The sequence below is a fragment of the Protopterus annectens genome, chromosome 3.part0 (assembly GCF_019279795.1).
Source record: "Protopterus annectens isolate FY-2018-M chromosome 3.part0, PAN1.0, whole genome shotgun sequence".
Lineage (NCBI taxonomy): Eukaryota > Metazoa > Chordata > Ceratodontiformes > Protopteridae > Protopterus > Protopterus annectens.
The window spans coordinates 810,280,748-810,302,009 of NC_056731.1; the positions used below are offsets into that span (position 1 = coordinate 810,280,748).

Here is a 21,262-nt window from a genome sequence, read left to right on the forward strand (position 1 = left end):
CGTTTTAGAGTCAGACCTAGCTCCCGCAGCTCTTACCATGTTGGTTCTGTCTGTGAGCCAGTTGGCAACCCATCTTGTGACGTAGGAGTTTATGTTCAGGCTGGTTAGCTTGTCTGTAATACCAGAATGGGGAATGGTGTCGAAGGCCTTTGTAAAGTCTAGGTAGGCTGTGTGTACCACCTTTCCCTCGTCTATAGCCTTGGTAACTGTCTCAAAGAAGTCCACCAGGTTTAGAAGGCATGATCTGCCCTTAACAAAGCCGAACTGGGTAGGGTCTCATGTTTGGAGGTTCCCAATGTCTCTGTTAATGAGTTCCATGATGATGCACTCCATAGCCGTGCAGACCAAGCTAGTCAGGCTTATAGGGCGATAGTTCCCGGGGTCTGTTGTGGCTCCAGCTTTGTGGAGTGGAATAACCATTGCTGTGCGCCACTCTATAAGTACATTACCTGTGGAGAGGCTGAGTTTGAACAGTGTGTTTAGGTGAGGGGTTAGTTCGTCTTTGAGCTTGTGTAGGACACAGCCCTGGGACACCATCCGGTCCCATTGATGCTGTGTTTTTGGCTTTGGAGAGGGCTGTTTTAACCTGAGAGTCCGTGATTTCAGGGGCTCTACATTCTTCTGGTATGGTTATGGGCCCTATTGGGGGTGAGAGGGGGGTGAAGTTTGCTCTGAACCTATCTGCCAGGATGTTGGCAATATCGGTCGGTTCAGTGTATTTTGTACCATTCTGCCCCAACTCCGAGCAGATCTGAGCATTGCCACTTAGATTCTTAACATAGCTAAATAATGCCTTGTGGTTATCTTTGGAGTCCTTGGCAATTTTTTTTCGAAACTCGCCTTGGATGATTTTATGAGGGATCATAGTTTCTTGCTGATACTGATTAGGGATGTCTTCCCTTCTTGGGATTTTATTCTTTTCTGTACTAGTTTCCTCCTTCTGTTGTATAGCTTATTTATGGCAGGAGTCCACCAGACTGGTTTCCTTTTCTTGGAGGAGTGAGTCTTGGTTTTGCTTGGGATAGCACGATCCATGCATTCTTGTAGTTGCCCATAGAATGCAGTAGTAAAGGATTTTGCAGCTTGGACAACGTTATCCTTTACCATGGGGGCTTTGAAACTTTCCACCTCGTTCTTAAGAAACGTGAAGTTTACTTTTGAAAGTTTTTCTTGGTGGTTTCCTTGTCCGGGGGTGGGGGCGGAATGTGGATATCCAAAGTGATTTGTTTATGGTCTGATCTAACCAGTAAGGGGTTGACCTCCGGTGTGGAGCACTGGTCACCCATGTTGGTGATGACCAGGTCCAATATGTTGTCACCTCTGGTGGGAGTGTTGTCCAGTTGATCCAGGGCGTTTGAGTTTATAAATTCTAGGAAATGTTGGGTAAGGGAGTTAGTACTTGAGTAGTTCTCCCAGTTAATGTTTGAGTAATTGAAATCACCCAATATTTGATAGGTCCTTTATATTTCCCAGTGTTTCCAGAAATCCGGAATGGGGGTCCTGGGACATGGTGGGTCATCTGTAGCAAGCTACAATTTGAATTGCAGTTTTACCCATTGTTAGTTGCACGTGGATGATCTCTGAAGCATTGTGCTGTGCCACTAACCTGGAGTTGTGGGTATCCTTGATGAATATGGATACGCCCCTGCCTTTTGTATTTTGGTGCGGGTTCTGTGGTTGAAATGTATGGTATGAGTTGTAGCCTGGTAGTGCTGGGGTGCTCTCTGATGCCTTAAACCAGGTTTCTGCACATATATTGATTTTCTCCATACTGAGGAGTGCCTCGAGTGCGTGCATTTTGAGGTTTAGACTTCTGGCATTGAGTAGCATTACCATCAGATTTTTGTTACTTGTGCTATTTATGGTGGTGGGTTTGTCTTTTGAGCCTTGCCTAAAAAGGGCACTATGGGAGTAGCAAGAGCCTTGGCCAGTATTCGAAAGCCTAAGGGTGACAGGTGCAAGCCGTCTCTTGCGAAGCAGCTTGGTTTGTCGAGCATGTCATCCCAGGCGGACAGACACTGGATCCCCTTTGAATGACACCAGAAACTTAGCCATTTGTTGAAATTGATAATTTTGTCTTTGTATCGTGGTATCATTCTTGGTGAGGGCATATATTAGAATTGTATTTTTTGACCATCATCTTCAATTCCCGGACTGTGGCAAAGATGACATATAGTACTGTACATGTGGAGAAGAACATGAAACCTTTAGACAGATATTTCTAGTGTGCATTATGTTGCATAATGTGGCTGTTCAAAAACAGTGTCAGCAGCAAGGAAACCTCCTGACGGGGTCCACTATTCTTCATGAAGCAGCAGACAAGGAACAGGCAGCAGCAGGACACCATGCAAGGCAGAACCAGGCACAATACATTGCAGCACTTACAGAGAAGGAGCAACTGGTCTGCAGCTGGTGGCCAAAGATGCAGACAACACAGAATAAACAAACCACAGAGTAAAACGGTCACAGAGATAAACCAGTTAGTAAAAATTACAAGAAAAACCTAGTCAAGCTAGAGTTTTCTCTGTGTGATACCGTAAACTTACTGTAATAGAGGCCTATGGGATATATGCAAATGGTCCCTTAAGGACCTCAAGTGTTTCAGCTATATGGCTTCTGAATCCATCCTCCACCCTCAGCCTCTTTTTCCCATTTTGCACATGGGGTCAGGGTGTCACTTCAGCAGTGACAATCATCTCGAGCCAAAGTTTACACTGCCAGGTGGCTAGCCCTGCCGCAATTATATATATGGTTTCTGAATATCCATAACTTTTTACTTTTTCTTTTTCAGTCTTTATGGATACATTCAAGCCAGAAAACCAAAGCCCACTAGCCGTGGCCATGTATACTTTGACCTTCTCATGACCACATCAGCACAGCATAAGTAGATTGTTTGGCTAAACTTTAGAAACACAGCGTCTTTAAACCCAGCTGATGTCCATAACCATTAAGGTGTCTGCAAAATATACCCACTAACATCCATCTAAAGAGTAAAAAGGTCACACAGACAAACCAGTTATTAAAACGTACAAGAAAAACTGGTCAAGCTAGAGTTTTCACTGTGTGATACCTTAAATCTCCTCTAATAGAGGCCCACAGGATATATGCAAGTGACCCCTTAAGGGCAGAATAAAATGGTGCATGCTTACCTTACTGAAATAGGTGAAGACTGTACAGGGCACAGTGTTCATTATTTGAACAGATGGGGGTCAAGGAGACAGGTGGGTGCAGTGCTGTCATTAGGGCAAGAGTCATGAGAGCTGGATGTTGTAGCCAAGCGGTCTGGTAACATGTTGTGGAGAGTCACAGATCATATCCTCCAGTTGTGGGATTGAGCTGCCTTGTCACAAATATTGGTGATGTTTAATGTGGTGGTGGCCCATGGTATTGAGACTTGATGTGGTCCTGTAAAGCCACTGAAGTGTTTGCATGCATCTTGACAAGGTGGCCTATGTCAGGATACAGCAATAGTACGTTGTCCATGTCCCACTGAATGGCCATGAGTAGGCATGGTGTTGCATCTGCCCACAGGAGTTATTGATGATGTAGAACTGCGGGATGAGTGTAAACATGTGGTCTGGTGAGATATCCTAAGGGTGTTGCCTGAGAGTGTCTTTGGCCATATACATTAGACCAACTATGGTCAGGTGTGGTGGTCTCTGAAATCAGAGCCAATGGAGATGCTGCCACAAGAACAGTCAGTGTTCTATGGGTATGCCCTGCCTGTGACCAGCCAACTATTATCTGGAACCTTCCATGATCTTGGACAACGTAGCCTGCAGAGGCAAACCAGAGATATTTATCATCTGCCTCTTTGATTAACCAAAATAGGCAGTATTAGTCACTGGTGACCTGAGCAATGCCATCTTCTGTCTGTCCCTGTACTCCATGTCATTGTGCTCCTGCTGGATATTATCACACACAGGCCACGCAGGTGTTCCATGTTACTTCACAAGCCATACAGTGCACACACACACACCTTCTCTACACAGGGGTGTTCACTAACCTGCATATCTAGTGATTAATGCCAAGTGTTGCACCCGTGTCTAGGACAGTCCTAGATTCTTGACATCACTGCAGGCCACCAGTACTGTCCCTGCAGGGGGTGTACATGTATTTCAGAAGCAGTACAGCTCACATATGTTGTCTAGGCTGGGAACTCCTCTGTAGCCTTGAAAGGGCTCTCAATTTCAGGATATCCACCAAGCAGTGGTGAGGCTGGTAGTTTCAGCCTGTCTCTGCACAGGGTGGTCATATGTAGGGGATGTGTGTGAGCCTACCAGTGTTAGTGTTGCTGACCTTGCCACTATTTCATCAGACTGTCATATGTAAATTGCCACCATCGTCAGTCCACTAGTAGGACCTCCGAAAACATAAAAACAACATAACTGTAGCAGCATTGAAATAAATGCCTAACCCCACCTCCTTGGCAGGCCGCCTGTTAGAAGACGTAATCTGAACACCATATGACCACTGAATACATGCAAAACTTGTTATGCAGGATGTTGCAAGTTGCAGATCACAGGTACCTGGAGCACAGGTATGAAGAATCCTCTTGCTGAGCAAGTTCTGTTTCACATGCACTGCACTGTAAGTATGGCAGTGTAAAAGATAATGCTTACCTGGCTTATCCTTTACAGATCTTCCTGCAGTGGCCCAGCTCCCACATCCAAGCCATCACTGTGTATGAAGGTCTGCTCATCTCCAGGCAGGCTGTTGTGAGCTGCTTTTCTGATGGTGGCTCATCTCCTGTGATGGATGTCCTTTGCAATGTCTTGTGCCTTGTTCTTGGCATGCAGTATCACATTGTTTATGCTTAACTGAACCTGGTGTAGACCTCTATTATGGCCACTTACAACATTTTATTTATTTATTTATTGAATCCTTGTTATCTGGGTGAATGGACTGGTGCAAGACCCTATTCAGCCACATTCTGAGCCGTATGTCAGAGAGAGTAAATATCACATACAACAACGACAATATTGGCCACAGATGATGTCCATATAGTTTCATACAAGTTTAATATTTACTGTGATAAATTATACATGCAGTAAATCCCAAAAGAAAAAAAAATACTGTGGTAAGTATAGTTCATGATGGGCCAGATTCAGTAACACTTAAGTGTATACGATCTGTATTCAAGAACATCCCTACCACAATTTTTGCACTTTCTAGTTACTCAGAAAGATTATGTGAAGTGTACATTTACTCTACACTTTCTGTTAACATTTATGAATCCCCCTCAGTATTTAAAGCTCCAAGAAAATCAGAAAGAAATCTAAAAAAAATAGGAGGAAGGTGCAAATTATGCTTGTGTTGTCTGTTCACTCAGAATGGTGTACACTTAGTGTAGGCATTAATGAAAGTGTTTCTGCAATATGTTAAAGATTCAAAAGTACCTCACAAAGAGGATCCTAGGCCTTAAACACTTGTCCTGTATGGAACTATTCTCTGTCTCATATCACATACTTAGTGGTGATCCCTGCTTGACTTACAAAGCCATGTCTGACCCAGCATTGATGGAAATGCTACATCTAAAGAAATCCCTATCCCTCTCCACCACATGCTTCAGAGACCTCTACCTCATTACCACAATCAACAGAACATGTTGGATGGACAGGTTCATAACCCAGAGACTGCCCATACTGTGGAATAGACTTCCCATACATGTCAAACAGAGCACCGTAAAATCTTGATGAGTGGATGGGAAATAGAAAATTCACCCTGGGGATCACTCCAGTGGCTCTACTTGACAGAGGCACTGGGAACTAAAGTCGGGTGGCACAATGCTAGGGTAATCCTATGGGCTAGGCTTGTAAAGGCTCCAGGGCCATTAGCCTTGTACACACCTATGAACCTTTGAACCTATTTGTAGCATTAACAACATAACTGTTGGTAACAAGAGACCAATAGGACAGAGAAGATTGCCATGAAGCAGACTGAAGACTTTGTGGTCAAGTTTAAAGATATCCAACATCCTACAAACAGATGTATTTTTGTTTATTTGAACAATACATGTTGCCTAGTTCTGTGATGTCATTAGCTTGCATATTCCAACTTGCTGTGACTAGTTTGTAGAAGGCTCTTTCACATGCTACTGGAGTGAATGGAAGCCTGCTTAGTTTTAGACTGTTGGTATTACAAAGAGGGTAAGTTGCATTTTGAACAAGTAATACATTTGTTATTGATGGGCAATAGATTGTCTTTTAGTAACATAAAGGTAAGAGTATTGGGCAAGTAAATGGCTATAGCAGTAATTAGTACCCAGTTTTCCCTCTGTATGGAAAAGCAATGATATTCTGAATTCAACCAGGCTTATTCAACTCCCTGCTACTACACTTTCTTCAGAAAATCCTTGTTTGGCTAGGTGTGTGTGTGTGTGTGTGTGTGTGTGTGTGTGTGTGTGTGTGTGTGTTTCCACCTTGATGTGCCTCCTGATCAACATCTGGACCTATGTCATGTCATTGTAGGTTGTTCACCCAGTCAAATGCACCACTTTCGCTGTCCACTATGGATGTTTGCTATAGTGCAGAGATACATTACCAAGTTTCTAGTCATCCTTCAGTATTCCATTTCAGAGTCTAGTCACCTTGTGTAGTAAACTCCCAATTCAACAGCTGCCCTATTACTGCCATCTCCTGCAGTATGGCATCTCAACTTTATATTGCGCTAATCTGGACCTTTTATCATGGTGGTTTTATTAATGAAGGAATTTATTGCGGCTGTCTTTGAATCTCTACTTTTAAAAAGTGCTGAAAACAGTAAGTGATGCTAACCCTTCCTGTCACAGGTGTACAGACAGAAGCTTAGAATATGCTCATACATGGCATCTGTGAAACTCAGTACCTTGGGTCTGCAATACAGATCCTTTTTATAGTGCTTCATTACTGATATGATATGAAGTTCAGATATGCTTCTGTTCATGAGGGTACCACTTTATTCATCAGGTGGACCTGACAGAGTGAAAGTGGCTGCTTCGGGCACTGGAAGAAGCAGGCTTGCGCAAGGTATTCGTGGAAAAGGAAGATTTTTGTACATGTGTTTTTTTTCTCCACAGGGGCTTTCAGGAGTGTCATACCTCTCAACTGTCCATATTTTCACAGAATGTCCAGATTTTTGCTTCAAGTTTTGGTCTGTGCCTTGTAAAATTTGTGTTTTTCTGGATTTTTTTGGCAAATCAGTGAGGACTGAATTCATTAAATAATCTTAGACATTTGAGTTTCAGGCTTCATATCTTTCAGAAAATGCATGGCAACACAGCACTTTGTACTCTAGCAACTTTCTGAGTTTGTAAGAGCAATATTTAAAAATTGTCCCTGTTTTTTGTGGCTTTGTCCCACCATTATTCTTGGCTTTGTCCAGATTTTTTGTGCTAAGAGGTTGAGAGCTATGAGGAGTGTCTGTTGGGCCAATACATTAGTCCTTATGCCACTGGCTTTACCCATTTTTGGTGACCAGTGAAGGCATTGTTATTTTGACCTTTGGTAGCATCATCCTAACATGCTTAGCAGGTGGGAAGCAGAAGTTAGACAGATAGGATGTTTTATTGCAAGCATTTTCCTTTTTTTCTTCCACAGGTCAATCACTATACTATGTTCTTCCTGCTTTGTCTTTCAGCAGCTGAGGATAAGGTAGCTAACAGTAACTAAAACAACCACACAGATAAGATGAGGTTTCCCAGGATAATCCAAGAAAAAATGTTTTATTTAGATTAACTGGTTTCATATATGTACAAGTTGAATCAGACTTAATCAGAATATGTTAAAAAACAGCACTAAGTTCTCCATTTAAAGCAATCTAAATGATCACAACAGCTGACCCTCTTTCTTGAAAATAAATACATATTTAAAAATTTTAACAAAACATGCATGTGTGTGTATATAATAAAAATACATAATATGTAGAAAAGTCGTTTAAATTATATTAAATGATTTGCAATAATAAAAATATTATATAATGATAGAAAACATATGTATGTATGTACAAAATCTTTTTCTTGCAGTAGTTCCAAAACAGTTACCCATCGACCCTGCTTAGCTTTTTTTAACAGATTAAGTTGAAATCTGATTCAACTTGTATACAGACAAAAACACTTAATCTTAATAAAACTTTTTTTTTTTCTTGAATTATCCTGGTGCACCTTATTTTGTCATCATGGTGGTTCTATGTTTTGGTTCTTGGTTAACATGCTGAGCTGTGGAACAAACATTTGCTGCTTTTAAGGTAGCTAACATGGATGTTGCAGGGTGTAAGAACACCTCTCCCGAGTACATCAGCACTTTGCAGCATTAATATCGTGTAATATGTTTGTGCTTGTAATGACATGCGTTTTTTCTTTTCCTTCTACAGGTTCATTTGTGATGATAACAAGAGCAGCAGCTGTCACTTCAGTCTGTGTCTGTCAGCACCTCAGGCTCTGTGCCAAAGGTGGTTATCAGGCCTGCCTCTGGCCACTACTCAGGAAGGGAGTGAATTGTAGGCTCCTACTCTGTTACATGCCAGAGGGGGACCCTGTGGACTCCAGGTGACATCTGCAGAGGCTGCTGTTATGTGAGGTGCACCAAAAGTTGGGTTCCCACATTACACCCATGGAATGCATTAAGGCCGGTTTAGTCATTTGTTTGATTGACCCAAACCATTGACTCAGCAAATGCGCAGCCTGCCCATGATTTTAGCTATGGAGGAGGCTGATGTCTATGTAGGATAGTTTCTAAATCAGTGTCATCTATTGTGTACTCTGCCCAACCCCCCCCCCCCCCCCATCCATGAGCTCCCCTGCTTTGTGTCTCAGTCCCATTACCTGGTTTGTTATCCATTCCTCACCATCTTCAAGTGAACCCTCTTACAAGTCTGTGTCCATCCCCTGCTGTCCCCACTTTCTGCATCAATGCCACCCGTGTGTCTACTTTTGCGTTTTATTTACGTGACCCTGAAACCTGCCCAGCTACTCTTTCTTTCCTTTACTTGTATGAAAAATATGAGCCTTCCTCCAAAAATGATGTACCCCAACTTCACTTTCCTTTTGTTTATCCTTGTGCGCATTCATCAGCTTGTTATCCCCTCTTTCCTTTCCATTTACATGATGAACTAGGTTGGCAATTTGCTGTCCTCATCCTCAGTGTACTTTCTTCCACTACTTCTTTGATATGTGGTGCTTCATTGCATTTCTGAGTGCCCATAGCCTTGAGCAGGCCCAGCATGCATAGCTGCCTTTCCTGTGACATTGAACTACAGTCACATGACTCTTTCCAGTGTCCTGTGTAACACTAGTTGTTCCTGAAATGCAGTTAATATAATTTAGTAGACATTCCGTTTTTTAGAGTATCAGCACTATGCAAGTCCTGATATGTGTATGAGCAATCACAGGCTCCTGTTTCATAAGAGGTTACTAGGCTAATGACCCTGAGGCCTTTACAAGCCTAGCCAAGAGTTTATACCCCAAACAGAAACCTCAGTCAGCATCTGTTGCCCCTCTCATTGAGGGACACAGGTGGAACCCTTGGGACAAATTTGTGGTTTCAAGCAAGAAAAAGTAATACTCCACACCATCAAAGAACTTTAATAAAATGACAAAGCTTTCAGATACAAACTATCTTTCAGTGTCTACATGTAATGATGTAAGACACTGAAGAAGGATAGTTTGTATCCGAAAGCTTTGTCATTTTATTAAAGTTCTTTGACGGTGTGGAGTATTACTTTTTCTTGCTTGAAGTTGTTTGGTTTGTATTCCTCCACTTCACCACTGGTTTACCTTTATTTTGGGACAACTTTGTGGTTTCCCATCCACTAATCAAGATTGCGCTTGAAGAGGGTCAGCAAGGTACTCTGATATGTATAAGAAGTCTGTTCCAAAGACAGGGCAGCCTCTGGGAGACAAACCTGTCTCTCCAGCAGGTTTTGTTGATGTTGCGTATTACATTTAGGCCTTTCGAGTGGGTAATGCGCAAGGAGTTAGACTTATGGATATGCAGCATCTCTAGTAGGCCAGGGTCTGATATTGCCTTGTAGGCAAGACACAGATCACCTCTGAGCAATCTAGACGATACCGAGTAGAGTGATAGTGATTTGAACCTGTCACATAGGACATGGATTCTCTTTGTGAGGTATTTCTGTGGACTTTCCAGTTGGTGCAGGTGTTTGGAGAGGTACATACCAAATGGAGTGTTATACTCAGTTATTGACCCAATGAGGGAAGGAGTACAGAGAGGTAAAAACCTTTTTTTCTGGATGCAATCAGTTTACTTAGGAGTTGAACAAAGTGAAAGGCTTTTCTGACCACTGCCACTACATACAGGTCAAATGTGAGATTGTTGTCGGCCTGAGTACCCAGGTCTCTCACCACAGTTTGTGTGCTTAGGGGGTTGACATTGATATGTAATCAGTAGGGGCCATTGTTTTGCTAAAAGGTATGATAATGTGTTTTTTTGTGTTTAACTTAAGGCCTTGACTTTGGCACCAGTCATTTGTTGCTGTGAGACACACTTGCAGTATGTTAACAGCATTTGGGGAGTCGGTAACAGCACCCACCTTACAGTCATCCTCAAACTTGGTCAGCCACATGTCCTTTGTCTTTGCCTGGACCTCTGAGAAGTAGATTCCAAACAGTAAGGGTTCCAGGACAGATCCCTGGGGAACACCACTAGTGACAGGTCTGCTGTCATAGGTGGAGGTGCCTATTTTGACCTTGTGGGTCCTATTGGTGAGCCAGTTGGTAACCCACCTGATGAGATAAGGATTTACGCCAAGTTGTGTTAGCTTTTCAATGATGCCTGACTGGGGAAGTGTGTCAAAGGCCTTGGCCAAGTCAAGGTAAGCTGTATGTACTGACTTTCCCTCATCCAGGGCCTTGTGGACAGTCTCCAAGAAGTCAACCAGGTTCAACAGGCAAGATCTGCCATTGACGAATTCAAATTGGATGGGGTCAAGTGTTTGGAGATTGCCTATGTCCTTGTTTATGAGATCAATAATAATATGTTCCATGGCTTTACAGATCAGACTTGTCAAGCTAATGGGGTGATAGTTTCCTGGGTCAGTAGTGGCATCACCTTTGTGCAAGGGGATGACAGTGGCAATTCTCCACTCTGCTGGAATGAAGCCTGTATTTAGGCTGTGGTTGAATAGGATCCTCAGTGGCAAAGCTAGTTCTTGCTAGAGATGGTGCAGAATACAGCCTGGAATACGATCAGGTCTCATGGAAGCTGTGTTCTTTGTCTTGGATAGGGCCTTTAACACTTGATTTATGGAGATGTGAGGTGCAGGACAAGTATTGGGGATGTTGAATGGGCCTTTGGAGGGATAGGGGGTGAAGTTTGCACTGAACCTGTCAGCTAGCAGGTTGGCTAAGTCAACAGGATCAGTATAAGCAAAACTGTTAAGTACTAATTCAGAACAAACCTGGGCTTTGCCATGGAGGTCCCGACGTAACTGAAGAAGGACTTATGGTTTCCCTTTGTTTCAGAGGCTAGTTTCAATTCATAACTGGCTTTCAAGGTTTTCATTAATGACCTAATTTGCTTGTTGAGGCCGAGGAGGGAATTTTTTCTAATTTGGAATTTGTTCCTTTTTACCCTTGGGCAACAGTTTCTTCCTTTTGTTGTAAAGTCTGTTGATAGAAGATGTCCACCAGACAGGTTTGTGTTTCCTTGAGGAGCAGGTTTTAGTTCTGTTGGGTATGGCTGAGTCCATGCAGTTGTACAGGTGCTTGTATACTGCATTGGCGTGCTGTTCAGCATAGTTGTCTGCATCCTCTGATGGGGGTGGTGGTGTGAGGCTACTGATACCCTCCCTTAGGAGGTTATAGTCAGACTTTGAGAAGCTTTATAGCCTGGTTACAGCTGGGGGGGTGGGGGTTGGGTGAGATAGAGACTTCAAATGAGACAAACCGATGATCTGCTCTCACCAGGGAAGAACATACTATGGGTGTGGTGCAGCGGTCACCCATGTTGGTGAGAACCAAGTCCAGAATGTTATCTCCCCTTGTAGAGGATGAGACGAGCTGGTCTAATTTGTTAGAATTGATGAAGTCAAGGAATCGTTGGGTGAGTGCATTAGTAAAGGAATAGTTCACCAAGTCTATGGTGGGGTAGTTGGTTACCAAGGATCAGGTTGCTAGGGTGTACCTTAATGGAGTTAAGTAGGTCCAGGTAGTAGGAGTGGGTGTCCTGAGTCATGGAGGGGAGTCTATAGCTGGCTATAACTTGGATGGGTGTCTTGCCAACTGTCAGTTGCACCTGGAGTAATTTCAGTGCATCATCCTGACAAACCAGTCTGGAGGTGTGCCTGTCCTTAATGAAGATAGAGACTCCACCACCCTTAGTCTTTCCTACCTCATTTTGGGTCAGAAAGTGTGGAATGAGGTATAGCCTGGTAAGGCAGGGGTGCTCTCCGCAGCCCTGAACCAAGTTTCTGTGATTGCACAGACATTGGCATCTTCCAGTGTGAGGGGAGCCTTCAGTGAGTGCATTTTCAGGTTAAGGGTCCTAGTGTTAAGCAGCATGACCTTCAGTTTGCTTTTTGATGGATCTTTTATGTTGGAAATTTTGTCTTTGGGACATGGCCTAAAAAAAGGCATAATGGGAGAGGCAAGAGCCTTGGCCAGGATCCAGAATCCCAGGGATGACTGGTGGAGGCCGTCTCTGGCAAAGCATCAATTTCTGTCAACCATGTCATCCCAGGCAGACAGATACTGCATCCCCTTAGAAAGACACCAGAAACTAAGCCAATTGTTGAAGTCAATTATTTTTTGTTGGTATTGTGGTATCATTCTTGGTGAAGGTAGGATGCTAGGTAGGATGCTGCTTAGGGCTAGGGTCATACCTGCCTGGGACACATACTCTGAGAGCTCAATCATGTCTCTCTTCATATGGTCCAGGGAGGCATGTCTCAAGTCATTCACACCAACATGGACAATGACAGAGTCATACTTGTACCTGTTGTGGAGAGACTTAAGTGCGTGCATGATGTGGCAGATTCTGGCACCTGACAGACAAATGACTGTGACCATCTTCTTGTCAAGCCTGCTGAGGGGGACATCAGTGTGTCTCACAACTGAGTCACCAGTGACTAGCATGTTTGGTTTATTGTTGTGCCTTGTGGGCTGTCTGTGAAACACTGGTATGTTGTCTGCTGTGTGTGATGTGTTTGGTGTCATGTGTAGAATGTTTGTGATTGTGGTTTTGAGATCTCTTGTTGTTTAGGTAAGTTTTTATTGAGGACCTATGCATAGGTGTGTGTGTGTGTGTGTGTGTGTGTGTGTGTGTGTGTGTGTGTGTGTGTGTGTGTGTGTGTGTGTGTTGTCCTTTGCATGCTTTGTGGGTGGTGTGGTGTTTGTGCTGGCAATCTCCTCTTTGTCAGGAGTACTGACTGGTGCGAGAGAACATGGATTCCAGGTTACTGATGTAGATGCATTTCTCACAAGTAGAAGAATTATGTGCTAGGAGAAGAGGGCTGTCAGTGAACATGAGGCAGTTGCTACACTGTCTCAGTATGCCCATGTCTACCAGGCTGGCAGGAGAAACTGATGGCAATTGTCCAGACATAGTGGTCTGAAGACTTGGTGGACTTATGTAGAGAGGGTTTTGATAAGGGTTTGTCCAGAAGAGTGTAGACAACAAAAACCTTCTTAAATGTGAAGTAACTGGCTTGAAGCATAAGTGCTAAAATCAAAACAAAGATGCTTAGAATAGCAAATAAATTTAATCAGGCTAATAAATGCAGAATAAGAGTACTTGAACATTTAAGAGCACACAGCAAAGCAAAATAAGCTAACACGTTCATAGGTCTGTACTAGGCTAATGGTCCTGGATCCTTTACAAGCCTAGCCCATAGAAGTGCCCTGGCATTGTGCCGCCCGACGTTAGTTCCCAGTGCCTTTATCAAGTAGAGCCACTGGAGTGATCCCCAGGGTGAACTTTCTATTACCCATCCACTCATCAAGATTTCGCTTGAAGAGGGTCAGCGAGGTGCTCTGCTTGACATGTATGGGAAGTCTATTCCAGAGCCTGGACAGTCTCTGGGTGAGGAACCTGTCCCTCTAGCATGTTCTGTTGATTGTGGTAATGAGGATGAGGTCTCTAGAGTGTGTGGTGCGGAGGGATTGGGATTTCTTTAGATGTAGCATTTCTAACAGAGCTGGGTCAGACATGGCTTTAAGCAGAGATCACCTCTAAGTAGGTAATATGAGACAGAGAATAGCTGGAATATTTTGAGTCTATCCGTGTAGGACATGTGTTTAATGCCTATGGTCCTCTTCTTGAGGTACTTCTGTGGCCTCTCCAGCTGTTCCAGGTGTCTAGTGAGGTACATGCCAAATGGGGCATTATACCCGATGATTGGTCTAATAAGGGAAGAGTAAAGAGAGGCAATGACTTCTTTCTCCTTGGATGCAAAACCCTTGGTAATGAGATGTGCAAAACCCTTGGTAATGAGATATGTCACATAGAAGGACTTTCTGACCACAGTGGAAATGTGGTGGTTGAAGGAGAGGTTGCTGTCAACCTGCATCCTCAGATCTGTTATAATGCCTTCGGTGTTCAGGCGGTCCCATCGATGTGGTAATTAGTGGGAACTGAGTTTTTACCAAAGGGGATGATGACGCATTTTTTGGCGTTAAGCTTAAGGCCATGGTTTTGACACCAATCATTGGTCTCAAGTGAGGCCTTTCTGTAGGATGTCTGTATCACTTGGGGAGTTAATAATGGTTCTCAGCTTACTGTCATCTGCGAACTTGGTTAGCCAGAGTCCCTTTGTGTTGGCCTGGACTTCTGAGAAGTAGATTCTGAACAGGAGGGGACCCAGGACTGATCTCTGTGGGACTTCACTCGTGACTGGTCGGCAGTCTGACTTTGGAGTCTGCTACTTTCACACTGTGTGTTTTATCTGTGAGCCAGTTTGCAACCCATTTATCAGTAATTCCCGAGTGAGGAATGGTATCAAAGACCTTGGCCAGATTGAGGTAGGCTGCATCTTCTGTATCTGTATCTTCTGTATCTGTGCCTTACCTTCATCCACAGCCCTGGTGACTGACTCAGTGAAGTCATCCAGGTTGAGCAAGCATGATCTCCCTTTCACAAAGCCAAATTGCTTGGGTCTAGAATTTGGAGATTTCATATATCTTTGTTAATCAGGTCCATGATGATCCACTCCATAGCTTTACATATCAGACTCATCAAGCTAATGGGGCGATAATTCCCAGGGTCTGTAGTCGTTCCCCCTTTATGGAAAGGTAGAGTTAGGTAGAACACAGTTACAGTAAGAGCAGCTGAATAACGTGTAAAATAAATTTTTTTTTTTTTGTTAAGTGGAGAGGGAGGAAACAGAAGAAGGGGGTTGGCCTTCCCAAATGCTCTCTCTTTCTCTCTACACAGTAGACAGAGCTGATGAGATTGGACTGAGTGTCCGACACCGAAGAAGCAAGGGGGTAGTCCTTCCCAAATGATCTCACTGTACTCAGTTAGATGATTGTCATTATTCAGAATTGTGCAATACTTGTCTATGAATCCTAGTCAGCGTCTCTGACATTTTGTACCTTAGCAGAATACTGTTCCAAAGCCAAAGTCCAGGTAACTGAAACTTCTTAGCTTTTTTTGCTTAGTAAGATATTAACATTACTTAAGGTTTTCTCTACATAATTAGGAGTTACCCAAGTATTTTTCCGTTATTTTATGTACATATTTTATTGTGTTAACTTTATAATTTTAGACGCTATTCATAATGCTTTGTTTTGAATAATTATACATTTTTATATTTGCTTTGAAAGCTTTATACATTTTGTGGTTTGGGTGAACCATGATAGGGTTTTGAGGTATCTGACCATTTACATTTTAGAATTCACAACTATCACATCAGTTCATGTATGTAGTGTAGTATACATAGTTAATACAGTACTCGTTGCCGAGTTAGTATATTTGATTCACTGTCCTTCAGCTTATGCAGTAAGTCGAGGTGTCATAATAAATAACAGAATTGTCTTATTGCCATCATTCTGGCATTGAGCAGTGTAAACAAAAATATTAACCGAGTTTAAAGCATCCACATGCGTTCTTGTATGTAGATGGGAACCTGTCGTGTACTATATATGTATAATCGATCACTCAGGGCACAGTAAGCATTTTAAAGCTATTTCTTATTTCTGTATTATAAAAAAAATTGTGAAAAACATAATCTTGAACAGTCTGTGGTTTCACCCAACAGTCTCGCAGGTGTGTCCAGGAGTGTGACTGTAACTGTAGCATATGTCATGACGATCACTGATTTTGGATGGGAAGATTCATTGTCGGCAATAAAAGTGGCAAGATCATGTGCCAACCCAAACTTTGGTTTCCAGAAGCAGCTTCAGGAATTTGAAACTGGTGATGTATTAAAAGTAAGTTCTTAAGTATTTTATTCTTTTACTGAGCAATAAATAGTACTGTTTTTTTTCTATATGAAAGCAGATGTTCTTCGTGTTTCACTGTTGCAGTCATCACATTTGGGTTATCTACTTGCAGTAGTCCTCAATCAGCGTGATTATCAAAGTCTTGGGTCCTGCGTCGGCTGCTGTCTCATCTTCCATGACGTCAGGTAGTCAGGGATATAAAGCATGCAGCCAACACCATTACATCAGTCTTTCTTACCGTGCGGTGCCTGAAGCAGAAGCAGTTTGCAAGTGCCAGTCAGCTGACTCCTGAAATTTACGTTTTCGAGTTTCAGAACTGAAGTCTTCAACTAAAGCTAAGTACCCCATTGGGGAAACTTTTTCTTGCTCTAAACCAATGTCAGTAAAAGTCAATAATTGTATTTCTTGTGGAAAGCAAATACCTCATAAAGACTTTCATTCATACTGTATTCCTTGCCTAGGCCCTGACCACGACGTACCTCACTGTCGGTTTTGTGCCTTATTTAAACAACAAACTATTTGTCATCGGTATATTTACGCTTCTAAATATTTTAGTACTCAGTTCAATTATCCAGATATGTCTTCGGTAAGCCACCCGGCTACCGACATTCCGAACAAACTCAAAGATAAAGACAGAGACAGGCCGCCTAGGTCCAAAGCTGCCGACGACGCTTCTCCTAAGCCCCTGATACCTGCTACTTCAGATTCGCAGGTCTCTACTGAGACCCATTCGGAGTCTGGTATGCCACGAGATGCTTCAACTGTGGAACATGCGAATGTCTGTACCGTGGATGGGTCTGGAGCCGCTATGCAGGCACCGGCTTCTGAGGGTGTATTCAGGCCTACTAACTTGCATATTAAACCGATGCCATCTTCTTCTTCAAGGCCAAAACTCGATCCATGCGTAGAAAACCAATGCCCAGACCACATGGTCAGGCCTCTATGTCTAAAAAACAAATGATAAGAATGGCTGAAGACCTTATTACTTTAATCAGGAGAAGCCAACCTTCCCTCTCTAAGAGACCTAGGACTGAATTTGCTTATGATACTTTTGATCAGGATTCTGAAATTTCTGTTTCCTCTGATGACCAGGATTTACCCTTATCTACCTATGAGGATTCTGATGCAGAAGACTCTATTCCCTCTGCTTCCCCTCCAGAGGCTTTCTGTTTTGGTGAAACCTTGCATACTCTTAGGGAGCATTTTCACTGGGAAAGCCAGGATTACTCTGATTCTAAAAAGAGGCTTAGGGATTTCTTACTCCTGCCCCAACACAGGCCTTTAGCTATCCCCCCCCCCCCCTGTACTGGACATTGTTGATTATGCCTTTTCAGAATCTAGCTTGGCCCCTGACTCCTTACCTCCTGCTCCCAGAAAACCTGATAGATATTACCGGGTTCCTATCACAAGTTCCTTTTTGAAAATCCTACTGCGGATTCTGAGACCATTTCCCAGGGACCCAAGGGCATTAAGGCTACTACTGCCAAAAATCCTACCCCCTCTGATAGAGATTCCAGGGCACTGGATAGATGGGGTAAGAAGGTGAACACTTCTGCAGCCTTGGCCATCAGGGCTTTAAACTGCCAGTTTCATATGTTAAAGTATCAGCAGCATATTATTGGATTGCTTAAACAGAAAATGATGTTGATTCCTGACTGTGCTGAAAATAAGGATTTACAGGATTTAATGCATTCTGCTGAACAAGTTGGAAAACATACTTTGCAATGTGGTTTTGATTCACTAGATGTATCTTGCAGGGCTGCTGTCACTGGGTCTGTACTAAGAAGGCATGCTTGGCTTAAGGAGCAATCTTTGCCAGATCGTGTTAAAGCTAAATTGCTGAATGCTCCCTTAAATCAGGACTGCCTGTTTGGCAACAAAGCAGAAGTACTTAAAAAGATGGAGGAAAAAGCTAAATCTATGCAAACTGTTAAAGATTTCCTACAAGTACAGCCTCCAAGATTTAGTAGGCATTGGCCCTCTAAGAATTGGTCCTTTCCTGCCTCTTCCAGGCCTTCTCAGTCCAAACCCAGAACCAGCAGAACGCCCAGGCTTCAGTCCCAAGGTACGCACAGGACTAAGCAGTGTGGGGATCCTACTTCCAAATCAGGGAGTAGTAAGACTCCCCCCTATGGTAAACTATCTCAATGACATAACGTTAAAACTTCCAAGCCCTTCTTAACTGACTGCTCCTTTAGGGGGAAAGATTGCTGTGCAGGCAAAAAACTGGGAACTCATTACCCAGGACAAATGGGTTTTAAATATAGTTTCCCAAGGATACAGATTCCACTTCCACACGTTACCAAGCCCAATGGTTGGCCAGATCTACCCCCAATTCAGTGGGCAGAGGCTCAAAAGCAAGTACTCTCTCTCTCTTAAGTATAAGGGCTATTCAGACTGTACCAGAAGAGGAAAGGGGACAAGGTTTCTATTCAAGACTTTTCGTGGTACCCAAAAAAGACAGCACATGGCATCCTATCCTGGACCTTTCTATCCTAAACACCTTTTTGGTGATCCCAAAATTCAAGATGCTAAATCTTCACCAGTTGCTACCAATGCTAAGCAAGGATGCCTGCTTTGCAACACTGGATTTAAAGTAAGCCTACCTGCACATCCCAATCAGGGAATCTTGCAGAAGATACCTACGCTTCAAAGCTGGCTACATGCACTACAGTTCTCTGCACTGCCCTTTGGCTTATGTACTGTGCCCAGGGTATTCACAAAGTGCCTAGCTCAAGTCATTTCATTTTGTAGGCAAAGAAATATCCAAATATACCCATACCTGGATGATTGTCTAGTTCAGGCAGAAAGTCAGGACATACTTTTGAATCATCTGGCATTTATACAAAAGATGCTAACTTGTCTGGGTACACCATAAACGAAAAGAAATCACATCTTGTACCCTGTCAACAAATTATATTCCTGGGAGCAAGCTTGAACACAACTTCCCAGATGGCTTTCCTCATGCCAGAGAAACAAATTCATTTGACAGCTTACTTCAAACTAATAGCCACAAAAACCCTGTTATCTGCAAGACAAATACAACAAGCCTTGGGGTTCATGGCCTCCTGCATTCTCCTAATTCCATATGCAAGACTGCATATGAGGAAACTACAATGGTATCTAAAAAGCCTATGGTGTCAACATTCTCAGGATCTAGAAGCGACGATTCCTATCATACCTTACCTACAGTTAGAGTTCCTTTGTTGGGCAGAGGCCTGCCACCAAAACAAGGGACTGCCATTCACTCTACTCCCTGCTGCCCAAACCCTAACAACAGATGCATCAGGCTATGCACGGGGGGCTCACCTGGCAGGGAAGTGCATTCAGGGCAAATGGAACCCAAGTCAAATGCATCCGCATATCAATCAAAAAGAAATGTTAGCTGTACAGAATGCTCTGACAGCCTTCAAGGACCACATTCTTCCAGGACAATTAATGGTAAAGACAGACAACACCACTGTTATGTGGTACATAAACAAGTAGGGGGGAACCCACTCATACCCCCTCTGCAGACTAGCCATGGCTCTGTGGAACACAGCCTTGAGCTACCAAGTGCATCTACAGGCTCAATTCCTGCCAGGAAAGCTAAATGCACTGGCAGATGAACTAAGCAGAAATCTCATGGACCCACACGAGTGGAAACTGGAACCAAAGACTTTCAACATGTTGATAAACAAATGGGGGAGCCCAGATATAGACCTGTTTGCTTCCCCCCAGAACTACCAATTGAACAAATTCTGCACAAGGACTCCCCACAAACAAGCTTGGAAAGTGGATGCCCTGTCCTTCACCTGGAAAAATCAGTTTATGCCTTTCCTCCTCTGCCTCTCCTATCCAAAGTACTACTAAAGATCAAACAGGACAAACCAAGGACAATTCCGATTGCACCAGACTGGCCACGCCAACACTGGTACCCCCTCTTGTGCAGTGTGTCACTGCTGGCACCAGGGCACCTGCCTCTGCCTCAGACCCCTACCCTGCTGTCCCAGCAGGAGGGCCAGATTCTGCATCCTCAGCTTCAAACCCTGAACCTGGCAGCCTGGCTAATTACCTGATCTTTCTGTTACCATCCCTCAGTAAACACGTGTTGGATGTCATTCTGGAGGCAAGGAGGCCTAGTACTAGAAAATCTTATGCTGAAAAATGGAAAAGATTCTGTTCCTGGAACCAGACTCAAGGGATGGGCACAGCAGTGCCCAATTTACCTGAGATTTTTCAATATTTAACTGAGATGCTTCACAAAGGCCTTTGCTATTTCATGCATCAAAATTCATGCCTCAGCCATTTCAGCTCATAACAACACAGAACCACCCCTCTTCTCTCATCCACTGCTCAAGCAGTTCCTTAGAGGGGCCAAAAACTTAAGACCACCCAGGAGACCCCCAACTCCAGCCTGGGACCTTAACTTTGTATTGTAAAAACTCACTCTACCTCCTTTTGAGCCAGCTGCAAGTGCAGAGTTAAAATTCCTTTCTTGCAAAACAGCCTTCCTTTTAGCAATCACTTCAGCAAGAAGGGTGTCTGAATTACAGGCCCTTATGGCAGTAGAGCCTTTCATCATCTTTCATACAGACAGGGTGTCCCTCAGGACCAGTCCGTCCTTAATGCTCAAGGTAGTATCCAGTGTGGCTCTTAATCAGTCCATTCATTTGCCAACCTTCTTTTCTAATCCACAGAACAAAGCGGAACAGATACTGCACTCCTTAGATGTGCACAGACAACTTAGGTTTTACATGGACAGGACTAAACCTCTCAGGAAACCTGAACAGCTGCTAGTGGCATTTGCTGCAGGGGCAGAGGGGAAGGCCATTTCAGAGTAAAACATTTCTAAATGGATAGGCCATTGCATTCATTTCTGCTATAAGCACCATGGAAAACCTACCC

The 21,262-nt window shown here is 43.4% G+C and overlaps 1 protein-coding gene across 2 annotated transcripts in view; it reads left to right on the forward strand.

Annotated features, from left to right (window-relative positions):
- The window catches only part of DUSP22 (dual specificity phosphatase 22), a 938,178-nt gene that overhangs the window by 891,798 nt on the left and 25,118 nt on the right, over positions 1-21,262 (forward strand). For both annotated transcript variants that reach the window (XM_044065151.1, XM_044065152.1), the window contains one exon: positions 16,192-16,363. In XM_044065151.1, the coding sequence (XP_043921086.1) occupies positions 16,192-16,363 (172 nt within the window). The remainder of the gene's footprint in view (positions 1-16,191; positions 16,364-21,262) is intronic.